The 24,822-nt window shown below is 39.3% G+C and overlaps 1 protein-coding gene across 1 annotated transcript in view; it reads right to left on the bottom strand.

Moving 5' to 3' along the window:
• LOC120993647 (myeloperoxidase-like) overlaps positions 1-12,264 on the bottom strand; it is a 78,661-nt gene extending 66,397 nt beyond the window's left edge. The window contains exon 1 of the mRNA XM_040422125.1: positions 12,234-12,264. Within this exon, the coding sequence (XP_040278059.1) occupies positions 12,234-12,264 (31 nt within the window). The remainder of the gene's footprint in view (positions 1-12,233) is intronic.
• Between the last annotated feature and the right edge of the window lie 12,558 nt (positions 12,265-24,822).

Here is a 24,822-nt window from a genome sequence, read left to right as displayed (position 1 = left end):
CTTGTAATGGGACAGAATAATAGTAATGGGACAGAATAATAATCATAAATCAAACTTTCACTTTTTAATACTTGGTTGCAAATCTTTTGCAGTCAATTACAGCCTGAAGTCTGGAACGCATAGACATCACCAGACGCTGGGTTTCATCCCTGGTGATGCTCTGCCAGGCCTCTACTGCAACTGTCTTCAGTTCCCGCTTGTTCTTGGGGCATTTTCCCTTGAGTTTGTCTTCAGCAAGTGAAATGCATGCTCAATCGGATTCAGGTCAGGTGATTGACTTGGCCATTGCATAACATTCCACTTCTTTCCCTTAAAAAACTCTTTGGTTGCTTTTGCAGTATGCTTCGGGTCATTGTCCATCTGCACTGTGAAGCGCCGTCCAATGAGTTCTGAAGCATTTGGCTGAATATGAGCAGATAATAATGCCTGAAACACTTCGGAATTCATCCTGCTGCTTTTGTCAGCAGTCACATCATCAATAAATACAAGAGTACCAGTTCCATTGGCAGCCATACATGCCCACGCCATGACACTACCACCACCATGCTTCACTGATGAGGTGGTATGCTTAGGATCATGAGCAGTTCCTTTCCTTCTCCATACTCTTCTCTTCCCATCACTCTGGTACAAGTTAATATTGGTCTCATCTGTCCATAGGATGTTGTTCCAGAACTGTGAAGGTTTTTTTAGATGTCGTTTGGCAAACTCTAATCTGGCCTTCCTGTTTTTGAGGCTCACCAATGGTTTACATCTTGTGGTGAACCCTCTGTATTCACTCTGGTGAAGTCTTCTCTTGATTGTTGACTGACACACATACACCTACCTCCTGGAGAGTGTTCTTGATCTGGTCAACTGTTGTGAAGGGTGTTTTCTTCACCAGGGAAAGAATTCTTCGGTCATCCACCACAGTTGTTTTCCGTGGTCTTTAGGGTCTTTTGGTGTTGCTGAGCTCACCAATGCGTTCCTTCTTTTTAAGAATGTTCCAAACAGTTTTTTTGGCCATGCCTAATGTTTTTGCTATCTTTCTGATGGGTTTGTTTTGTTTTTTCAGCCTAAGTATGGCTTGCTTCACTGATAGTGACAGCTCTTTGGATCTCATCTTGAGAGTTGACCGCAACAGATTCCAAATGCAAATAGCACACTGGAAAAGAACTCTGGACCTTTTATCTGCTCATTGTAATTGGGATAATGAGGGAATAACACACACCTGGCCATGGAACAGCTGAGAAGCCAATTGTCCCATTACTTTTGGTCCCTTAACAAGTGGGAGGCACGTATGCAAACTGTTGTAATTCCTACACCGTTCACCTGATTTGGATGTAAATACCCTGAAATTAAAGCTGACAGTCTGTAGTTAAATCACATCTTGTTCATTTCATTTTAAATCCATTGTGGGGGTGTATAGAGCCAAAAATGTTAGAATTGTGTTGATGTCCCAATATTTATGGACCTGGCTGTAGATGTAAATGATGAGAGGGTGCTTTAGCTAATATTAGAAATAATAGTAATGCTCATGCACACAAATGTATTTTCTTTCTGTGTCTGTTATATTTTTTTTGCAAACCATATGCGGAATTATTCATTTCAATGGGTCGACAAAAAAGCGGAAGTTACTCTGTGTGCATTATGTTTCCATATATCTGTATGTCCGTTCCGCAAAAAAACAGAACATGTCCTATTATTGTCCGCATTACGGACAAGGATAGTACTGTTCTTTAAGGGGCCAGCTGTTCCGTTCCGCAAAATACGGAATGCACACGGACGTCATCTGTATTTTTTGCGGATCCGTTTTTTACAGACCGCAAACTACATACGGTCGTGTGCATAAGGCCTAAAAAAGGGAACCTGTCAGCTTGAACATGGTGTCTGAGCTGCGGGCAGCATGTTATAGAGCAGGAGGAGCTGAGCAGATTGATGTGTAGTTTCATAGAAAGAAGGCGGCCAAACAAAAAAACGCAATGTGTGTGGGGTCGAAGCGGACTTCTGGCGGCACTCGTGGGCTAGTGTTAGTACGGATCCGGCAGGGGAACAGCCAACACTAGTATGAAAGTAGCCTAACATATATTGTCTGTGAAGACTGAGGCAAGCCTTGATCTAAGCGTTGATGTATATATAATGCTAGTTTCCTTATATTTCTTCCATATGGCAGAGATTTGTCGACATATGCAAAGGGAAATAGGAACAATAGTTTATAACCAATCACATTGCTTCTTTAAGGACGCTTTCACACTTGCGGCAATCTGCATGCAAACGGACAGCATTTGTAGATGGATCCGGATGTGGATCCGTCTCACAAATGCATTTCAAGAACGGATCCGTCTGTCCGTTTGTCTGTGTGATCCGTTTCTATTTTTTTTCCACATTTTTAAAGGTCTGCGCATGCGCAGACCGGAAGGACGGATCCGGCATTGCGGTATTTTTAATGCCGGATCCGGAACTAATGCATTTCTATGGAAAAAAATGCCGACATTCAGGCAAGTGTTCCGTTTTTTCGGCCGGAGATAAAACCGTAGCATGCTGCGGTATTATCTCCATCCTGAACAGTCAAAAAGACTGAACTGAAGACATCCTAAAGCAAACTAAACGGATTTCTCTCCATTCAGAATGCATTAGGATAAAACTGATCAGTTCTTTTCCGGTATAGAGCCCCTAGGACGGAACTCTATGCCGGAAAAGAAAAACTCTAGTGTGTAACTTAAAGGGGTTGTGTCATCTCATACATGGGGGAGGGGGGACGACGACGACGACATATCACTATAATGTGCCTCCTACTGTATGTATGATTCTATCTTTAGAATGGAGTCTGCAAAGTGAAGGAGGACGCACCCATATTTCCATCAGCTCGGCTATTTTCGGCACTGTCATAGTAACGAATAGAGGGTGGTTGCGCACGCGCGGTGCGTCCTCCTTCACTTTGCAGGCTCAGTTCTAAAGATATCAGATATTTGGAGCATATCCTAGCAATATGCCTCCAAATATGAGATGGCACAACCCCTTTAGATATGATAGGTTGCTATGGAAAGCTGCTCCATATTTTCTATGCACAAATTTTGCTACATTTCCACCAAAAGTTCAGACATCCCTGTTGTTATGATCCAAGTCTATCCCCATAAATAGTGCTCCCTCTCTTTATTTCAGTCATGGTCACTAAGATCAGTAGATAACTGTGATTGAGACCGTTATACAATTGCAAGAAAAAGTATGTGAACCCTTTGGAATGATATGGATTTCTGCAAAAATTGGTCATAAAATGTGATCTGATCTTCATCTAAGTCACAACAATAGACAAGCACAGTCTGCTTAATCTAATAACACACAAAGAATTAAATGTTACCATGTTTTTATTGAACACACCATGTAAACATTCACAGTGCAGGTGGAAAAAGTATGTGAACCCTTGGATTTAATAACTGGTTGAACCTCCTTTGGCAGCAATAACTTCAACCAAACGTTTCCTGTAGTTGCAGATCAGATGTGCACAACAGTCAGGAGTAATTCTTGACCATTCCTCTTTACAGTTTCAGTTCAGCAATATTCTTGGGATGTCTGGTGTGAATCGCTTTCTTGAGGTCATGCCACAGCATCTCAATCGGGTTTAGGTCAGGACTCTGAATGGGCCACTCCAGAAGGCGTATTTTCTTCTGTTTAAGCCATTCTGTTGTTGATTTACTTCTATGCTTTAGGTCGTTGTCCTGTTGTAACACCCATCTTCTGTTGAGCTTCAGCTGGTGGACAGATGGCCTTAAGTTCTCCTGCAAAACGTCTTGATAAACTTGGGAATTCATTTTTCCTTCGATGATAGCAATCCGTCCAGGCCCTGACGCAGCAAAGCAGTCCCAAACCATGATGCCCCCACCACCATACTTCACAGTTGGGATGAGGTTTTGATGTTGGTGTGCTGTGCCTCTTTTTCTTCACACATAGTGTTGTGTGTTTCTTCCAAACAACTCAACTTTGGTTTCATCTTTCCACAGAATATTTTGCCAGTACTGCTGTGGAACTGTCATGGCTGTGTCATGGTCTGGTGTAGTGGACCATGACACTTTTGCCGTGCATGCTTGTTGCTGGTGCCAACATGTTGTTTTGCATGTTTTGACACTTCCCCTTTAAGTTGTGTGTCCCTTCCCATCCTGGTGTGTTCGGGGTTAAGATGTGTGCTTTGTGGAGCTGGGTGTGGCCTCTGGCTTTTCCTATAGTATGTTGTGAGCCTGAAGGTCAGATTGTTGTTTGCCTGCATATGTGTAGGAGCTCTGCTCCTTTCTGGATGTTTGATATTTTCCCCAGAAAAAAGAAAAGAAAAAAAAAGCCAGAGGCCACACCCAGCTCCACCAAGCACACATCTTAACCCCGAACACACCAGGATGGAAAGAGACACACAACTTAAAGGGGAAGTGTCAAAACATGCAAAACAACATGTTGCCACCAGCAACAAGCATGCACGGCAAAAGTGTCATGGTCCACTACACCAGACCATGAAACAGGAACATCCAGGTGCTCTTGTGCAAACTGTAAACGTGCAGCAATGTTTTTTTTGGACAGCAGTGGCTTCCTCTGTGGTATCCTCCCATGAAATCCATTCTTGTTTAGTGTTTTACCTATTGTAGATTCGCTAACAGTGATGTTAGCATATGCCAGAGACTTTTGTAAGTCTTTAGCTGACACTCTAGGATTCTTCTTCACCTCATTGAGCAGTCTGCACTGTGCTCTTGCAGTCATCTTTACAGGACAGCAACTCCTAGGGAGAGTAGCAGCAGTGCTGAACTTTCTCCATTTATAGACAATTTGTCTTACTGTGGACTGATGAACAGCAAGGCTTTTGGAGATACTTTTATAACCCTTTCCAGCTTTATGCAAGTCAACAATTCTTAATCGTAGGTCTTCTGAGAGCTCTTTTGTGCAAGGCATCATTCACATCAGGCAATGCTTCTTGTGAAAAGCAAACCCAGAACTGGTGTGTGTTTTTTTATAGGGCAGGGCAGTTGTAACCAACACCTCCAATCTCATCTCATTGATTGGACTCCAGTTGGCTGACACTTCACTCCAATTAGCTGTTGGAGTTGTATTAGTCTAGGGGTTCACATACTTTTTCCACCTACACTGTGAATGTTTACATGGTGTGTTCAATAAAAACATTTAATTCTTTGTGTGTTATTAGTTTAAGCAGACTGTGCTTGTCTATTGTTGTGACTTAGATGAAGATCAGATCACATTTTATGACCAATTTGTGCAGAAATCCATATCATTCCAAAGGGTTCACATACTTTTTCTTGCAACTGTATAAGATAAGAGCACTATGGAGCAGAGTTATCATTAGGGGTAATTTTAAAGTCAGTTTTGCTTCAGCCGTTCAGTCCAGTATTGCACTTTGATAAACTTAGTGCATTTTTAAATGTGTACAGATTACTCCAGTGTTTATACTACTCCAGCTACAGGAGTGAAACTGCGAAATCCTTTGTGACGCTTTAAAAAGTCGCAGTTGATAAATCTGGCCTGCACGTAATTAGCATAGCTAACATGCCCATTCTCCACACACTTTTAAAAATAGGGCAAAATTTTAAATAATGCTGTACAAAAAGTGATTGTATTTGGAGGCTCACCCGCTAGTGGAGGTGGATCTGGGTGCTCTTGACGTGTCTGTTTCACCCAATCAGAAGAAGAAAGTATATAGTGTAAAATATTAGTCAGGCACTCGCATCATTCGTGCACCATAGAGCGAAAGAGCAGGGGTAACTGATATAATTAATTGTATTTTATTAACACTATATTTAATAAAAACGAAAACGCATGCAAAAATCAGAGTAAATAAACCTCTAGTTAAGATTTTTTTTAAAATAAAAAAGATATGTAAAAGAAATATATAAAATAAATGATGCAGTCTCTTTGTTGACCACTAGATGGCCTGATAATTTACAGACCTTATTGTTGACAATATAACCAAAGACGCATCAAAAACGCAATGTATCTTTGGGAACAAACTACAAGGACGTTTTTGAGATTATTGTCTACTCAGTAATATTTTTTGTGAATATTTTTTTATCCTTTATATCATTACCTTTCTTGTTTTAGCAGATGCTTTTTTTTTAAACAAAATTAACAAGAAACCACAGGTGGCTTTAAATGTTTGTTAACCAGGTGGGAAAACCTGGAATGGACTTTTGATCCATTACATTTTTTAGCCCATTACCGGATATAAAAAGGTGAGAGGAAATGAAAGCAGGCAACCACTGAGGAAGAAGTGTGACACTTTGAAATGCGTCTGGGGATAAGACCTGCTCCCCAATCTGAACATATACCCAAGATTAACCCCTGCCAACAACTGGATAAATCCTGGAATCTCCACACCCTCCCCCCACATCAGCAATACACAAAGGCGTGAGAAAACCATCGGCTAACGAAGGGTCTAAACAATCAGTGACCTCGTGACAAGCTGTACAACGCTACTACGGTGGGAAGCGGTGAACAAGACGGAAAAGAAGGCGCCATTGGGACCTAACGACTATGGTGAAAATAAGGTACCTTATGAGTTACATCTGTTAGGCACGTGGGACGCCACGCTAGCCGACTGGTAAATACCAAACTGATACACAGAATTTAAACATACTGGATTGAGCCATTGAACTTTACCACACTCATTTTTATATTAATGAGCAAATAATATGTGGACTGAGAGCCTGTTTCCTGCGATATTACATACCGACTCGTACTTATAATTGCAAATACTGCGTAACAACTAACAGACACTGACCAACAAACACTTACCAGCAGCACGTGTACTGTACAATAAGGAATAACACCATCTGGTGGTGAATAGATGCAATAGCTTTCATACTTATCAGTAACACTTGCTTATTGAAGAACAGCACCATCTGGTGGAGAACAGGTGCAATTACATGTGCCACATAGAAAGTATTGGAATTTGAAAGCTGCTAAAGACTGCCATCTAGTGGTCAACAAAGAGACTGCATCATTTCTTTTATATATATTTTTTCAATTTTTTTAAATTCTAACCTAGAGGTTTACTTATTCTGAATTTTCACATGCGTTTTTATTAAATATAGTGTTAATAAAATGCAATTAATTAAATCATATTCACAGATTGAACATAGTCCTGTTCAGGGGATTCTATAGTAGAATGTGGTCGTTTGACGAGAATTCACAGAAATACCACCATTCTAAAACATAACCTTTAATGCTTATATATTAAGAAAAGTCGATACACCCTTATAATTATAAATAATTGATAATTAGAAAAAGAAAATCAAAACCTAGGGTCAGGTTGTTGTACCCTTGTAAGGTTATTGCAAAAGGGTTAGAAGATGTTAGTGGGGGCAATGTCCCTATTTCTGGCCCTAATCTAGCGGCCCTGCCTAGATACAGAATAGCTGCCCCGATAGGGGCGATCCCGTTTCTCGTACCTCCTAGTGTCCCTAGATGGGCCCTAGCAAGGGGAGGATAACCTGAGGAATAGGTTGCCCTATCATGAGACCTAGGCTATTTTATGTACAAAAAATAATAAACAAATAATTATCAATACCCAGAAGTAGTGACAGAAAACACCCAAATTGATGAAGTAAATAGTATTAAGTAAATAGAAAATGAGTTAATAAAGATGTCCAATACCGTCCCTACGCGTTTCGCCTGGTTGGTGTCAGGCTCATCAGGGGACATATTTGACCATAGAGTATCTATCACCATAAGTAGTCACCTGAGCACTTCAAATAACACTATATACACATTAATTTATTTATTTATTTTTCTATTTTTCTCTCTTTTATGATAGTGAGAAAATCATTGGAACATATGATAAAAATTGATAAAAATTAACTGCCAGCAGCCTGATTGGCTAATCGATTTAGAAAATTATCAAGTTAGCTTGTAGGGCAGGAGACATTGGTCAAATATATATAGTCTAGGCACTGATATTTAGAAATGACCCAGACTAACCCTAATGTCTCGTGCTCTGAGCTAGAGCCAAACTGGGGTATACCACATTATATATAAAAGTATATAGCCCGCATTCGAGTTAGAATGAAACAGTGTCTGTTTATTTCCACTAATCCATAAATGAATATGCCCAAATTTCATCAGGAATAATGAGGTACAAATATACCCGATGCCTGTGGCATAATAGTGATAATCATTGGCCAGTTCTGCGGAGGTTACCGACTCACATAAATGATACACAGTAGGTTATCAATATGTAGTGCGGACTGGTATCAAACAGATAATACTGATATGGTTAGCAGTACTTGCGTTCCTTTTATGACTAGACAGATGGGCCAAGAGTTAGGAGGCCAGTATCGGTGGAGGCATCATGATGACACTGAGGCACAGTGGCGTCCGGCAGATAGAGCAGCATGGTACTGCAGGCGTATTACCTTTTAAAGGTTACTTCCGGGTATCGGGTGACGTAGGGTATCCACGTGATGTTGGTGCCGTACAACGTCAGACGTCAGATGCCGGCATGTGACCGAGTAAGGTCAGACGCCGGCACGTGACCTAGGTTTTGATTTTCTTTTTCTAATTATCAATTATTTATAATTATAAGGGTGTATCGACTTTTCTTAATATAGAAGCATTAAAGGTTATGTTTTAGAATTGTGGTATTTCTGTGAATTAATTATATCAGTTACCCGTGCTCTTTTGCTCTCTGGTGCACGAATGATGCGAGTGCCTGACTAATATTTTACAAAATTTTTAAAAAGTCACAAATAAGTGTGCAAAAATGACGTGTGTCAAAATTTGAAGCTTTTTAATGCCACTCATTTAACCCCTTCAACCCCGGGCCTGTTTTCACCTTCCTGCCCAGGCCATTTTTTGCAAATCTGACATGTGTCACTTTATGTGGTGATAACTTTAAAATGCTTTTACTTATACAGGCCATTCTGAGATAGTTTTCTCGTCACATATTGTACTTCATGACAGTGGTAAAAATAAGTTAAAAAAAAGCATTTTTATTCATAAAAAAATACCAAAAATGTAGAAAAATGTGCAAATTTGCAAATTTCTATTTCTCTACTTTTATAATAGATAGTAATACCTTTAAAAATAGTAATTACTTTACATTCCTCATGTCTACTTCATGTTTGGATCATTTTGAAAATTACATTTTATTTTTTGGGGACGTTAGAAGGCTTAGAAGTATGAAAGCAAATCTTGAAATTTTTTGGAAAATTTCCTAAACCCACTTTTTAAGGACCAGTTCAGGTCTGAAGTCACTTTGTGAGGCTTACATAATAGAAACCACCCAAAAATGACCCCATTTTAGAAACTACACCCCTCAAGGTATACAAAACTGATTTTACTAACTTTGTTAACCCTTTAGGTGTTCCACAAGAATTGATGGAAAATGGAGATGAAATTTCAGAATTTCACTTTTTGGGCAGATTTTACATTTTAATTTTTTTTTTCAGTAGCAAAGCAAGGGTTAACAGCCAAATAAAACTCAATATTTATTACCCTGATTCTGCGGTTTACAGAAACACCCCACATGTGATCTTAAACTGCTGTACGGGCACACGGCAGGGCGCAGAAGGAAAGGAACGCCATATGGTTTTTGGAAGGCAAATTTAGCTGAACTGGTTTTTAGATGCCATGTCCCATTTGAAGCCCTCTGATGCACCCCTACAATAGAAACTCAAAAAAGTGACCATATTTTGGAAACTATGGGATAAGGTGCCAGTTTTATTGGTACTATTTTGGGGTACATATGATTTTTTTTATTGCTCTATATTACGTTTTTTGTGAGGCAAGGTAACAAAAAATTGATGTTTTGGCACCGTTTTTATTTTTTATTTTTACAGAGTTTACCTGAGGGATTAGGTCATGTGACTTTTTTTATAGAGCAGATCGTTACGCATGTAGCAATACCTAATATGTCTACTTTTGATTATTTATTTAAGTTTTACACAATAATAGCATTTTTGAAACCGAAATAATGATATTTTAGTGTCTCATAGTCTGAGAGCCATAGCTTTTTGATATTTTGACCGATTCTCTCAGGTAGGGTCTCATTTTTTGCGGGATGAGGTGACGGTCTGATTAGTACTATTTTGGGGGGCATATGCCTTTTTTATCACTTGCTGTTGCAATTTTTGTGATGTCATGTGACAAAAATTGCTTTTTTTTTTACACTTTTTATTTTTAATTTTTTTACGGTGTTCACCTGAGTGGTTAGGTCATGTGATATTTTTATAGAGCTGTTTGTTACGGACGTGGCGATACCTAATATGTATACTTTTTTATTTTTGTCACTTTAGCACAATAATAGCAGTTTTGAAGCAAAAAATAATCATATTTTAGTGTCTCCATAGTCTGAGAGCCATAGCTTTTTTATTTTTTAACCGATTCTATTAGGTAGAGTCTAATTCTTTGCGGGATGAGGTGACGGTCTGATTGGTACTATTTTGGGGGGCATATGCCTTTTTGATCACTTGCTGTTGCAATTCTTGTGATGTAATGGGATAAAAATGTTTTTTTTTACATTTTTTTTTATTTTATTTTTTACGGTGTTCACCTGAGTGGTTAGGTCATGTAATATTTTTATAGAGCTGTTTGTTACGGACGTGGCAATACCTAATATGTATATTTTTTTATGTATTTCACTTTAGCACAATAATATCAGTTTTGAAACAAAAAATAATTATGTTTTAGTGTCTCCATGTTCTGGGAGCTATAGTTTTTTTTTTTTTTGGGCGACTGTCTTAGGTAGGGGCTCGTTTTTTTGCGGGATGAGGTGACGGTTTTATTTATACCATTTTGGGGGGCATACGCCTTTTTGATCGCTTGGTGTTGCACTTTTTGTGATGTAAGGTGACAAAAATTCCTTTTTTTTACACTGTTTTTATTTTTTATGGTGTTTATCGGACGGGGTGGATCATGTGATATATTTAATTAATTAATTTTATTAAAAACACTTTTTTTAAACTTTTTTTTACTTTATTTATGACATTCGCTTTTGGGGGTCTGATCCCCTCTGCAATGCATTACAATACATCTGTATTGTAATGCATTGCCTGTTAGTGTATGACACTAAATCATACACTAACAGGTTTCCTAGGAGACCCAGCCTGAGGCTGGATCTCCTCGGCTCCCGTAGAAGGCAGTTCCCGATGCTGTGCAAGGCAAGGCATTGGGCAGCCTCTGCACGGCATCGGGCTGCCTTGTGTCGCATTGGGTCCCCGCCACAGCAGTGCGGGGACTTGATGCAATCGTTCACCTGACACAAACCTCTTCTATGTTGCGGTCAGCGCGGACCGCAGCATAGAAGGGGTTAATCCGCCGGCATCAGCTTTTACAGCGATGCCGGCGAATACAGCAGGGGTCCGGCTACCACGGACTGCCGGGCCCCTGCAGTGATCACGCGCGCACCGCTCCGGTGCCGTGCGATCACTGTGACGTACTATTACGTCAAATTGCGGGAACTCAGTGGTTCCCATAACGTAACAGTACGTCAAAGGTCGGCAAGGGGTTAATAAATTTTCCCCCCGGTGAGCAATTTATTAGCATTATTTTGATAGAATACAGTACAAATAAGTCACGGAGCAATACGAATGCTTGTACAAATTACATTGTACAGAAAAGTAATAACATTTCTTTAAAAAAACTGATCTTATTGTTCGATTAGATTGCATTATAATGTAACACAATGACATGGAAAAAAATTACCTTGAATGGAAGTTGGATTTGACTGTGCCAGGAAACATGCTAGCAGAAATATAGCACAAATATGTCGATGATTCATTTTAAGACTCCTGGGAAAAAAATACTATAAATTAAAACACATTCATTTATGAGTGATATATGTAGAAGATAGTGTGTGAGCTATATATATACATAATTATAGAAGATATTGTAAGTATGTAGAAGCATCTCTTACCTCCCACCTAAAAGGTAAAAGCTGTTACTGAACAGCTGCAATTTATAGTAATGTCCCTGGACACAGATACACCCCATGGGCAGGCCTAGTAATGCCCAGCAACTATTGATGAGATCCTGTCAATCACAAAATTATTGTTAAAAAAAAGGAGAAGAAATACCTAAGAAACCTTACAATGCTTTTTGTACCTAGATAACAATCCAGAGGGTCGTGTGCCAGTGAGCTCTAAAAATGTAAAAAAAAAATGTTTTGTGTTGCAGTATTTGATTTACAGAAGGAAGTATTTGCATAAATAGAAAAATATACATCTCAGCCCACACACACACACTAGGGCTGGGATAGCTGTTATACGTACCTTTAATGAACCCTGGGAAAATTTGCACCATGCTTTCCAAGACATTGATGGGGCAGTAGATAATGTCCCTAGGACTTCTAAAAGTGACAGCCATCAGAAAATGTGGCTGTCCCTGGAAGGAATAACGCAATGACAATTATACTGTTATTGAGTAATAAGCTCGTCCATTTGATGACAGAACATAAAGACATGCACTGGTTTTCTGCCATGAAAAAGTAAGACATTTTGGTGCACGTTGTTTGTGCCCAAAACTTTGCAACTTTTTGTGAGTTTGCAACACTCTTGCCACTTTTGAAGAGTGGATAGGAAAGTGACCATTGTTATTTAAGTTAATTAGGTGTACGCCAGGTTTATCAACTGTGAATTTGTAAAAAAAAAAAAAAGCCTACTGCCTACTCGTCAGTGGAGGCAAAAGCTGTATTTATATGCAGCAATCCCCTTTACTGTATGGAGACGAGTGATCGCTAGTGTTATCAGTCATCCCCATACAGATTCATTGTTTCTGGGCAGCAGAGTGCTGTTTAGACAGCTTGATCTGCTGCCCGAAAACAATGATTTAGCCACATGAAAGATTGTTTCGCTCTTTCATCAGGTGATTGGCGGCACCTTTCACATAGGCAGATTGTCGGGAACGAGCCTTAGTACATACAGTCGGGTGGTGTAAAAAGGTTTTTACGCCAGTACAGTGTAGAGGGGTGGCATAAAGAACCTTTAAACAAAAGTGGTCTTTGTAAAGATGAGCTAAATTGATCAAACTGCACAATGTTCGATACATTTGGCACATATTATATCAATGCAGACTCAAGCAAAACGGACTTCAAAATTCCCCTCATGATAAATTCCTTGCAAAATGTTTCTGTGTGAAGCCATTCTTACATAAGTCAACAAGGTGTAATGTAAATAAATAAGAAAAAGTTCATTATCAGACAATTTTTAGGCCTCATTCACACAGTCAGTATTTGGTCAGTATTTTTCAGCAATGTTTGTAAGCCAAATTCAGCAGTAGCGCCACAACATGGAAGAGCCACAAATCTTTCCATTAAGCCCTGCTCACGTGGAGTTTTTTTTTTTCTGATTTCTCTCCTATCCACAGGTTGAAGTCCAACCACTGGGGATTCCCACCAACCATGATAATTAGGATCCTGTCCCTCTGAATGAATGGAGCGGGATGTTGAGGTGACATGCTGCCACTCTATTTACCATGGGGCTATTGGAGATTTCCAAATACAGCAGTCAGACCCCCAGCAATGAGACTATTCAACCAGTATGGTAGTAAATGTGCCATGAATATGTCACAGTAACCCTACACACAAGTAATCCATATAATAAGTAAAGTAAATATGTAAAATGCATCGAAAAGTTACTGTAATCATATGCAAACAACATGTATTGTAATAAAAACTGGTATTTTCCCAGTACAAACACAGGGAAGGGGGTAAAATCGACACTCTCTAGCTCAGGTCAACCATTTGATTTAGCCTCCAGTCAGGTATCAGTTTTATAATTATTAATTTCATCCTCCTCAGACACTATATTTAAAAAAAAAAAACACCCTTAGTGTCCATTGGAACTATGACAATTATGTGTCTTTCCATTGCATGGTCACTTAAACATAGATATATTTTGATTCCCCTAAAAAATGTGCTCACCTGTTATTCATTGATATGGTAATCATTACAGCCCCCTTTTGGTATCATTTTGGCTACAGATGAGCAGATCAATTCTATATGAAGTTTGTTACAAATTTATCAAAAAATTCAAATCCAAAACTTCATTTAGAAAGAATTACTCAAAATCACCACCCAAAAGGGAACATTTTTGGATTGTTTTTCTTTAAACAAACAGGCTTTTTTTTTACATTTAAATTAAGTCCTCTTAGGGGACTTGAAGATGCGATCTTTAGATTGCTTGTCCCATCGATTGCTGTGTATTACCGTTGCAGCCTATGCCTGTGGCTTCTCGGATCCTTTAGAGAGATCAGGGCTACCAGAGAGAATGAATGGCTTCCCAAATCTCAGTGCACGGAAGCCATTCAGGCATCAGTAGTGTCGCACTCCCAGGGAATGCTCTTTCAGACACAGTGGTCACAACTGACACAGTATCTGTGTAACGGTCGTGTACACACACACACACACACACAGGGGGGAGGGAAGTGACCACTGCGCTCCACCCTCACGCCTAGCCCTGCCTACTTGCCTCGCAAGTCCTAATGACAGGGGACAACTGGACGGCAATCCCTAGCTTGGAATAAGTGCAGGGACGACAGACAGACAAACAACAGAACGTGAACGGACCGAGTCAATACCAGGAAAGCTATGAAGTACAAATGGAGCAAGCAGAGAATAGTCAGGAGAAGCCGGGGTCATAAATACCAGGAGAGCCGTGAAGTACCAAAGGAGTCAGGAGAGGATCGTCAGGAGGAGGCCGGGGTCAGAATACCAGGAGAGCAGCAAAGTACACAAGGAGCAGGCAGAGGATCGTCGGGTATTCAGCAGGAGGTAAGTACGCCAGGAAAGACAAAATCGCAGATGGAACCTAAATAGCAGGCAATCTGTGGCCAGCAGACTGCCTGTTTAAATAGGGAGTCAGAGGGGTCATGTGACGTGGCCAGCGTCACATGACTCCACACAGACTACAAAGCCGAGCGCCGAGTGATCAGCTCGGTGCTCAGCCCTAAAACCATTCGCATGAATGCACATAAATGCACGAGGGGCGCGCATAGTATTATCAGGAGCGCGGGGGCGACGCTGGACGCGCTGATGGCGCCGTGACAATCTGATAGATGTGACCACCTCTGTATTGGCAAGTTGCTGGTCTGGAGCATTCAGGCATGTGTTAACACAATGCCAAGGAGGAAAGACTTCATCAATGAACTTAGGGAAGTAATTGTTGCTGCCCATCAATTTGGGAAGGGTTATAAGTAGTTAAATGGCGTGGACTTCTATCTGAATTTCAGGAAAATTTTGACTTGTCACGAAGCCGAATTTCCTCGTGCTTTGTGGTAACTAATCAATTTTTCCTGAAATGAGTATGTATTTTTATTTGTTTTAACCCCTGAAAGACGTGAATGTCAGATACCGCGATCAGTGTTGAACACAGCATCTAATGGTTTCAATGATCGGGGCGGCGCGATCGCCGTTCCTCGTCATTGTGTCCGCTACATACAATGGAATGCGATTTGTGACAAAGTAATTCTAAATGAATCAGATTTCTTTGTGAACTTCGGCGAAGCAGCCAAATCTAATTTTTTGATAACTTCACTTATCTCTAATTATAAGGCAATTTCCAAACTTTTTAAAGTCTTTAATCATTCTATAGTGAGAAAGATAATTCACAAGTGGAAAACATTCAAGACAGCTGCCAATTTTCCCAGAAGTCAACGTCCTAGCAAATTCACCCAGTGGCGTATCTCCAATGGAGGCAGACCACACAGCTGCTATGGGAACCGTGGGAAGTTGGACCCACACCAAACCAAAGGCCCTGCCCCCTAATTACATTCAATACAGATTTTCGTTCAGCTCTTGTCCAGAGTCCCTGTCATCAGTGCAGAAAGCTAAAAGACCTGTGATGACGTCATCATAGGTCCTGTACTATCTAATAAAGGAACTGCACAGAGAATGGTGTAGTTCCCAGGTTAGAAAGGCACATCTGCCACAACCTATGATGATATCATCACAGATCCTCCAACCCCCAACAGCATGGAGAAGCATTGAGACTAGAATAGAGTGATAAAATGAGGTTCTTTCCTTTTCTCTTTATTTGCTTCACCACATTCCTTTTTTTTCTTCTCAGAAGTAGTACCTAATGCATCATTAGTTCTCATACCTCAAAAGTGCCACATTATACATTATAACGGAGTACCTTATATATTGTACTGCAGATAGCTACACTGCATTTATTATACCTCTTATTATCTGACCATCAGCAACATGTGACCTGTGATGTCTCACCTACTTTTATCCACTCTTATACTTTTACCCATAATTTTACTCCATTCTACATTCTACCAGAAGTCTTTCTCCCTCCATCTCAAGCATCACTGCTCCTGTCCTGCTAATCCCAAATCGTGTTCAGCGCGAATATTCTAATCGTGAATTTTTATCGCGAATATCGGCACTTCGAGAATTCGCAAAGTTTTAGAATATAGTGCTATATCTTTGTAATCGCAAATATTCTAGATTTTTTTTATCACTAGATAAACCTATAATCTTTTTTCACTTATTGTATATAGCTTCTCTTTATCCTTATTATGCTATCTATCATCCATACCTTCTTTTTTATAGTTATTATTTTACCTATCATTAATAATTTTTATTATAAATATTTTCCTACCTATCAATAATTTCTTTTTATAGATGCTATATTATTTTATGTAAAATAAATCATTACCTATAACATACAATAGACAACATATAACAGACAATCACACAAAGACTGTATTCTAAAAGCCGGGTATGTGCAAGCTAGCGACCTATCCATGAAACAGGTACAGTCAGCATACCTTACAATGGTATGCTGACTGTGCAATGAGACATTCAAGACCAGCTCTCATCTGACTTAGAGCTAGTAAGCCTGATTTTTTTATTTTTTTTTGTTGTATGGCTTGAGGGACCTGCACACCTAGATCATTATCATTAGGGTGACAAAAATTGAATCTTTTTATTTTGGATGCCAGCTAACTCTTGTCTCGCTGCTTAGGAGGGCTGCATAAAATGTTCCGTTTTCTAATTATACTAACATTTATATTCAATAACCTTTCTATACTGTTTTGTCATGTATACTCATTTGCATAAACATGGGCATATGGGAAAAACATGCAAATAGGGTTTCAGCTGAAAAACAAGGCAGATTCTGCTAATTGTCATGTCTTTTGATATGCCCATGTTTATGCAAATAAGTCTTCATGACAAAACAGTATAGAAAGGTTATTGAAAATAAATGTTAGGACAATTAGAAAACTGAATTTTTTTATGCAGCCCTCCTAAACAGTGAGAGAAGAGTTAGCTGGCATACAAATAAAAAATAAATACATTTTGTCACCCTAGTGATAATGATCTAGGTGCACAGGTCCCCCAATCCATCCAACAAAAGTCAAGCAACTTTGAGGCTCACTGGCTCTTTAGTCCTTAGAGAGCTAGTCTGGCCTGGCTTTTCGGCTTGCAGCTGCGACATCTGCCCTGCCTGGACACAGTCAAAAAGCTGTTTAAGCTTACAGCAAAGACGTGGAGAGCGATTCCAGAAGTACCGGATGGCGATCTACATGCAAAATGTCTGATTTTCAGACCAGGTCAAATTGAGGATCCGGAATTCTGTTTCCATTGAAGTAGTGTTGGAAGAAAGAAAAAAGGTCAAATTGCTTTGTCTTGTGGACGAAATCCTTACCAAAACATCTTTGTGTTAAATGACTCAGAAAAGGGTACCTACATCATCCTTACATTTGATAATATTTCTGACTACCATAATTTTTATGAACAATTGAAAATTCATCATGCTGACCCAATTCTAAAAGGACTTAAATTAATTTTACTTTATTCAACAGGGGAAATACCATTAGTAGTACACATGTATAACCCTTTTGTTGCCTTGGGAGACATTGAATTTTTCTTATCAATGTATTGTCTGACCTTGAAGTCCTGTCGCAAGCTAATGAATGAGGCAGATTTGTGGACAGGGAAATATCAAATTTCATGTGACCTTTAGAGAGGATTCGGGAGGGATTGGGGGATTGAGTCGGCCCCCATCTAACTTTGTCATTGGGAGAGATAGGGGATATCTGTATTATCCAGGGATGCCACAGTATTGTCGAACGTGCAAAAGCTTCGGGCATATATAAACAGAATGCAGAGCAGAAGGTCATGCCTACAAAGAGTGCCCTACGCAGTCAAATAGAGTGTATGCGGAGGCTGCCGCGGGTCCTGCAAGGAAGCTGGAGGGACCAAAGAAACCAGATGAAAAGGGGACTTCAGCGGATTCTGCTTCGGGAGTGTCTGCTGTGGGTGAATCTAGTTTGGGGAAGCCTGGAGGCAATGAACCTGTGACCGTAAGCCTACCTGCAATTGTATCTGAGGCTGGTACATCCAGAAGACCGAAAGAGGTGGACCCTGGGAAGATTCCTCCTAGAAAAGTGGCCCCTGCAAAAGTGGTAGGGAAACCTATCACCGGAGCAGGGGTGAAGGAGAAGTCTGCGTGGGAAGAAGCCATGGACCTGGAAGCAAAAGATACAAAAGGGAAAGTGGACAAACAGAAAGAAAAGACCCTCAGAGTTAAAATACCTTCTCACATAAGTACGGATAAGAGCGATAGTGGGCTGAGACCTAGCGTCTCTTTGTCGAATCCAGCCCAGATTCAACAGTTCGAGAGTCCTACTATTCCGGTAGGATTTATGTCATCAAGTGGATCCAGTGATGAAATGACCTGAATCAGAATTTCACCTCTAAAGAGAAAATATGCAAAGAGCTGTTGGAGAGAGCTGCGTTTTCAGTTTTTTCTTAAATAAATAAATGATCTCAGGAGCATTAAGGGAGAAACTAGAGGAGCAGCCCTGTTTTCATATTTATAGACATTTGACAGTGACATTATTTTCTTACAAGAATGTGGCATAGAATACTCTTTGAATTATGCAGAATTAAGAAGAGATTGGACGCAAGGTCCCTCACTGTGGTCCAGCGACAACAGCAATAATGCCTCTGGAGTTGGGATATTATTTAAAGGAAACAATTGCCAAATTTTGGCTTACATGCAACTAATTCCGGGAAGGGCCTTGCTGGCTCATATAAAATATAACAACAAAGAAATAAAGTTACTGAATGCATTGCATACGCCTCACCTGAGATCCATAAGAGAGCATAATTGCTGGAGGATGAGCAACCCTTCTTAACAGGTCAGACACCTATCATCATAGGCGGAAACTTCAATTGTGCACTGAAAAAGAAAGATAGAACCGGTGAACAACCAAGACGGTTTGATAAAACAGTACAGCAGTTGAATAATCTAAATATGGACTTGAACCTAATAGATGTCTGGTCAAAAACCAATGACAAAGACCCAGGATATACATGGAGCAATTCTGTTGTACAATCCAGGCTAGGTTATTTTTTTTATTTCTAAAGTCTTCAAGCCAAGGAATATGCATTTGGAGGAAAACATATTTTCTGATCATAAGATGATTCAAGCTCAAATAGAAGTGTCCGGTGGCGAAAAAGGCAAAGCACATGGAGATTAAATGTGGACTTGCTGGAAGACAAAAACATAAAGGATGATTTTGTTTACAATTATAAAAAGTGGGTCAGCTACAATTTTTTTTTTTGCAACAACATTAAAATGGTGGGAGTAGGTGAAAACAAAAATCAAAGATTTCTTCTTTAAAGCTGGAATAAAAAAGGCTTAGGAAAGGAAGCAATGGTTTAAGGACTTAAACACAAAATTGCAGACTTACCTGAAGTTGGATGAAGCCGGCGTGGATGTATCGGTATTAATAAGACAAAAACAAAAGAAAACATCAAAAAGGCAATTTATAATAAAGGGAAAGAGATCATTTTTAACAGCAAAGTCAAACATTTAGAGGAGAATGAAAAGTGTTAGCGCGTCTTCTTTAAAAAGTCATGAAACAGAAAAGTGTGATCTCAAAAATAGCTGACAAAACTGGAAAAGAAGATATGCTTAAGGAGGCTAAAATGTTCTACCAAAGACTGTTCGATAAGAAAAAAATGTATAATTCCTTTATAATGGATGCGTTAAAGGCCCAGGAAGGCAAATTCGGACAAAAAAACAATTAAGAGTTTTGGCAAGGCACCAGGTTCGGATGGCCTACAGTATTTTCTGGAATATCATGAAAGAAGATCTATTGCAAGTGTCTAAGGAAGCTCTACTCTGTGATACCTTACCTGAATCTTGGAGGAGAGGCATAGTCACTTTACTGTATAAAAAAGGAGACAGAGAAAATCTAGAAAACTGGAGACCTATAACTTTGCTAAATGTTGACTATTAAATCTTATCCAAAATCATGGTTAACAGAATCAAGAAAGTTATCTGGAAGGTAATTCATAAGATCAAACATGTGGAATTCCAGAAAGGAGTTTAAGTGAAAATCTCAATATTATTAAAGGTATCAGAATGAAATAAATCAAGAGCTGGTGATCTTATCACTGGATTTCCTTAAAGCATATGACCATATATCTCATAAGTTCTTGTGGAAAGTCTTAGAACATATAAATTTACCGACAAATATGATCAGGCAGATTTCAGCACTGTACAATAAGGGCATACAGTCAAGTATCTATTAATGGGTTTCTGTCAGAAAAAGTGTGCCTTAAATCCGGAGTGAAACAGGGTTGCCCCCTGTCGCCAATACTGTTTATCTGCATACACTGATGCACTCAAATCGTTGAGCAGGCACCTTAGCTAAATGTGCGGGGGGGGGGGGGGCTCCTGTGACTGTCTGTCCTGTCAATTCAGACCTGCGGTTTGCGGCTTTTTATGTCCCCGTGGGGCTGTAGGGGGGACCCAATGGCATGGAAGGCAGCGCGATGCCTAAGGAAGGCATCGCGCTGCCTTCCGGTGACGAGCCTGTGAGATCCAGCCCCCTGGATCTTACAGGCCGGAAGCTGTATGAGTAATACACACAGTATTACTCATACAGCCAATGCATTCCAATACAGAAGTATTGGAATGCATTGTAAAGGATTAGTTAACGTTTGTCCTGTTAACAGCTTGTTTGTGATACTGTTCCGCATATGATGTGATTCAATAGAGGAAGATTTTATGGGAAGAATTATAAGTGCCGGAATCGTCCTTTCTCATTTTACTAAAAGATTAGACCCCCAAAAGTTAAAGTCCCAAAGTGGGACAAAAAATAAAGTGAAAAAAAAAGTTACGAAAAATGAAGTTTTCCCCCCCAGAAAATTTCAAGTAAAAATAAACAGAAACATCATTTTCCCCAAATAAAGTAAAAAAAAAATTGGTAAAAAAAGTAGACATATCCGTATCGACCGGCTCTATAAACATATCACATGACGTAACCCCTCAGATGAACACGTAAAAAATAAAAACTGTGCTAAATAAACCATTTTTTTGTCACCTTACATCACAAAAAGTAAACAAGCGATCAAAAAGGCGTATGCCCATCAAAATAGTACCAATCTAACCATCACCTTATCCCACAAAAAATTAGCCCCTACCTGAGACAATCGCCCAAAAAATAAAAAGACTATGGCTCAGAATATGGAGACACTAAAATATCATATTTTTTGTTTAAAAAAAGCTGTTATTGTGTAAAACTTACATAAATAAAACAAAAGTATACATATTAGGTATCGCCGCGTCCGTATCGACCGGCTATATAGAAATATCACATGACCTAACCCCTCAGATGAACACCGTAAAAAATAAAAAATAAAAACTGTGCTAAATAAACAATTTTTTGTCACCTTACATCACAAAAAGTGTAATAGCAAGCGATCAAAAAGTCACACGTAGCCCAAAATAGTGCCAATCAAACCATCATCTCATCCCGCAAAAATCATACCCTACCCAAGATAATCGCCCAAAAACTGAAAAAACTATGGCTCTCAGACTATGGAAACACTAAAACATGATTTTGTTTGTTTTAAAAATAAAATCATTGTGTAAAACTTACATAAATAAAAAAAAAGTATACATATTAGGTATTGCGCGTCCGTAACAACCTGGTCTATAAAAATACCACATGATCTAATCTAAATTTTGAAATTGTATCTCTATTTTCCATTAATTCTTGTGGAACACCTAAAGGGTCAACAAAGTTTGTAAAATCATTTTGAATACCTTGAGGGGTGTAGTTTCTATAATAGGGTCACTTTTTTGGAGTTTCTACTCTAGGGGTGCATCAGGGGGGCTTCAAATGGGACATGGTGTCAAAAAAACAGTCCAGAAAAATCTGCCTTCCAAAAATCGTATGGCATTCCTTTCCTTCTGCGCCCTGCCGTGTGCCTGTACAGCGGTTTACGACCACATATGGGGTGTTTCTGTAAGCTACAGAATCAGAGCCATAAATATTGAGTTTGGTTTGGCTGTTAACCCTTGCTTTGTAACTGGAAAAAAATTATTACAATGGAAAATCTGCCAAAAAAGTGAAATTTTGAAATTGTATCTCTATTTTCCATTAATTATTGTGAAACACCTAAAGTGTTAACAAAATTTGTAAAATCAGTTTTGAATACCTTGAGGGGTGTAGTTTCTAGAATGGGGTCATTTTTGGGTGGTTTCTATTATGTAAGCCTCACAAAGTGACTTCAGACCTGAACTGGTCCTTGAAAAGTGGGTTTTTGAAAATTTCTGAAAAATTTCAAGATTTGCTTCTTAACTTCTAAGCCTTGTAACATCCCCAAAAAATAAAATGTCATTCCCAAAATGATCCAAACATAAAGTAGACATATGGGGAATGTAAAGTAATAACTATTTTTGTAGGTATTACTATGTATTATAGAAGTAGAGAAATTGAAACTTGGAAATTTGCAATTTTTTTAAAAAAATTGGTAAATTTGGTATTTTTTTTATAAAAAAAAATAAAAAATTTTGACTTCATTTTACCAGTGTCATGAAGTACAATATGTGATGAAAAAACTCAGAATGGCCTGAATAAGTCAAAGCGTTTTCAAGTTATCACCACTTAAAGTGACAATGGTCATATTTGCAAAAAATGGACTAGTCCGAAATAAGGCTGTGTCCTAAAGGGGTTAAGAGATGAAACCATGATGCATGTTTTTTGGAACTGTACTTTCGCTCAAAATGTATGGAGAAGAGTTGGGGTAATCCTGAAACATACATTTGACCTTCAGAGACTAGATCATGAACTAGTACTGTATGGCTTAGAAAATACAGTACGGCCAGAAAAAAAGAGAATATTGTGGATTATGCTTAATTGTATTAAAATGCAATCTGGAAGGTGCGCAACATCTTGCTCTTCAGAACAGATCTTATTGAGGAAAAGGACGGTGTAAATCTGGCCTTGAGCAAAATGTACATATATTATTTGCAAGACCGGAAGAAGATGGGAAGAACAGCTGCCACACTATGGAACATACAGTACAGACCAAAAGTTTGGACACACCTTCTCATTCAACGAGTTTTCTTTATTTTCATGACTATGAAAATTGTAGATTCACACTGAAGGCATCAAAACTATGAATTAACACATGTGGAATTATATACATAACAAACAAGTGTGAAACAACTGAAAATATGTCATATTCTAGGTTCTTCAAAGTAGCCACCTTTTGCTTTGATTACTGCTTTGCACACTCTTGGCATTCTCTTGATGAGCTTCAAGAGATAGTCCCCTGAAATGGTTTTCACTTCATAGGTGTGCGCTGTCAGGTTTAATAAGTGGGATTTCTTGCCTTATAAATGGGGTTGGGACCATCAGTTGCGTTGAGGAGAAGTCAGGTGGATACACAGCTGATAGTCCTACTGAATAGACTGTTAGAATTGGTATTATGGCAAGAAAAAAGCAGCTAAGAAAAGAAAAACGAGTGGCCATCATTACTTTAAGAAATGAAGGTCAGTCAGTCAGCAGAAAAATTGGGAAAACTTTGAAAGTAAGGGCTATTTGACCATGAAGGAGAGTGATGGGGTGCTGCGCCAGATGACCTGGCCTTCACAGTCACCGGACCTGAACCCAATCGAGATGGTTTGGGGTGAGCTGGACCGCAGAGTGAAGGCAAAAGGGCCAACAAGTGCTAAGCATCTCTGGGAACTCCTTCAAGACTGTTGGAAGACCTTTTCAGGGGACTACCTCTTGAAGCTCATCAAGAGAATGCCAAGAGTGTGCAAAGCAGTAATCAAAGCAAAAGGGGGCTACTTTGAAGAACCTAGAATATGACATATTTTCAGTTGTTTCACACTTGTTTGTTATGTATATAATTCCACATGTGTTAATTCATAGTTTTGATGCCTTCATAGTCATGAAAATAAAGAAAACTCTTTGAATGAGAAGGTGTGTCCAAACTTTTGGTCTGTACTGTATATATGTGGCACAGTTTAGTTTAGTTATAGTATAGAAAGTTTTGATAAGATAGTGTATTGTTTGTGATTATTACTGTACTGCGGCGGCGGCAGCAGGAAGCGCACGGCGTCATAGCAACCAATGACGCCGTGCGCTCCTGCACTCAGAAGAAATCCAGGCCAGTATCACACGGTCCGTGTTTCACGGACGTGTGCATGAGGCTTAACAGGGAGCAATTAGATAACTCAAACAATCCTGTCATTACCTCTGCCATGTTTGTTACGCAAGTGTGCTGGACATTAGGACGGAGTGGATGGAGATAATATGAAGTTGCTAGAATGCATGTCCTAAAAGATATTTAAATACAAAGATTTTGAGTCATACCTGATAGGCAGCAAATGTGGTACAAACTGTCATAAAAGGTCAATACCATATTCACTGGCCTTTTCTTACAGGCCGGGGAGTTTGTGGGGGAACCTACAGACTAGAGATGAGCGAATCGAATCCCACGAAGTGGAATTTGATTTGAATTTCAGGATTAATTCGATTCGCCTCAAAGCCGAATTTCCTTGTGCTTCGTGTTAGCGAATCGATTTTACCTGAAATAAT

The sequence above is a fragment of the Bufo bufo genome, chromosome 3, assembly GCF_905171765.1.
Source record: "Bufo bufo chromosome 3, aBufBuf1.1, whole genome shotgun sequence".
NCBI classification, from domain to species: domain Eukaryota; kingdom Metazoa; phylum Chordata; class Amphibia; order Anura; family Bufonidae; genus Bufo; species Bufo bufo.
The sequence above is the reverse complement of the archived record's forward strand: the minus strand, read 5'-3'. Positions and strand labels throughout refer to the sequence as shown.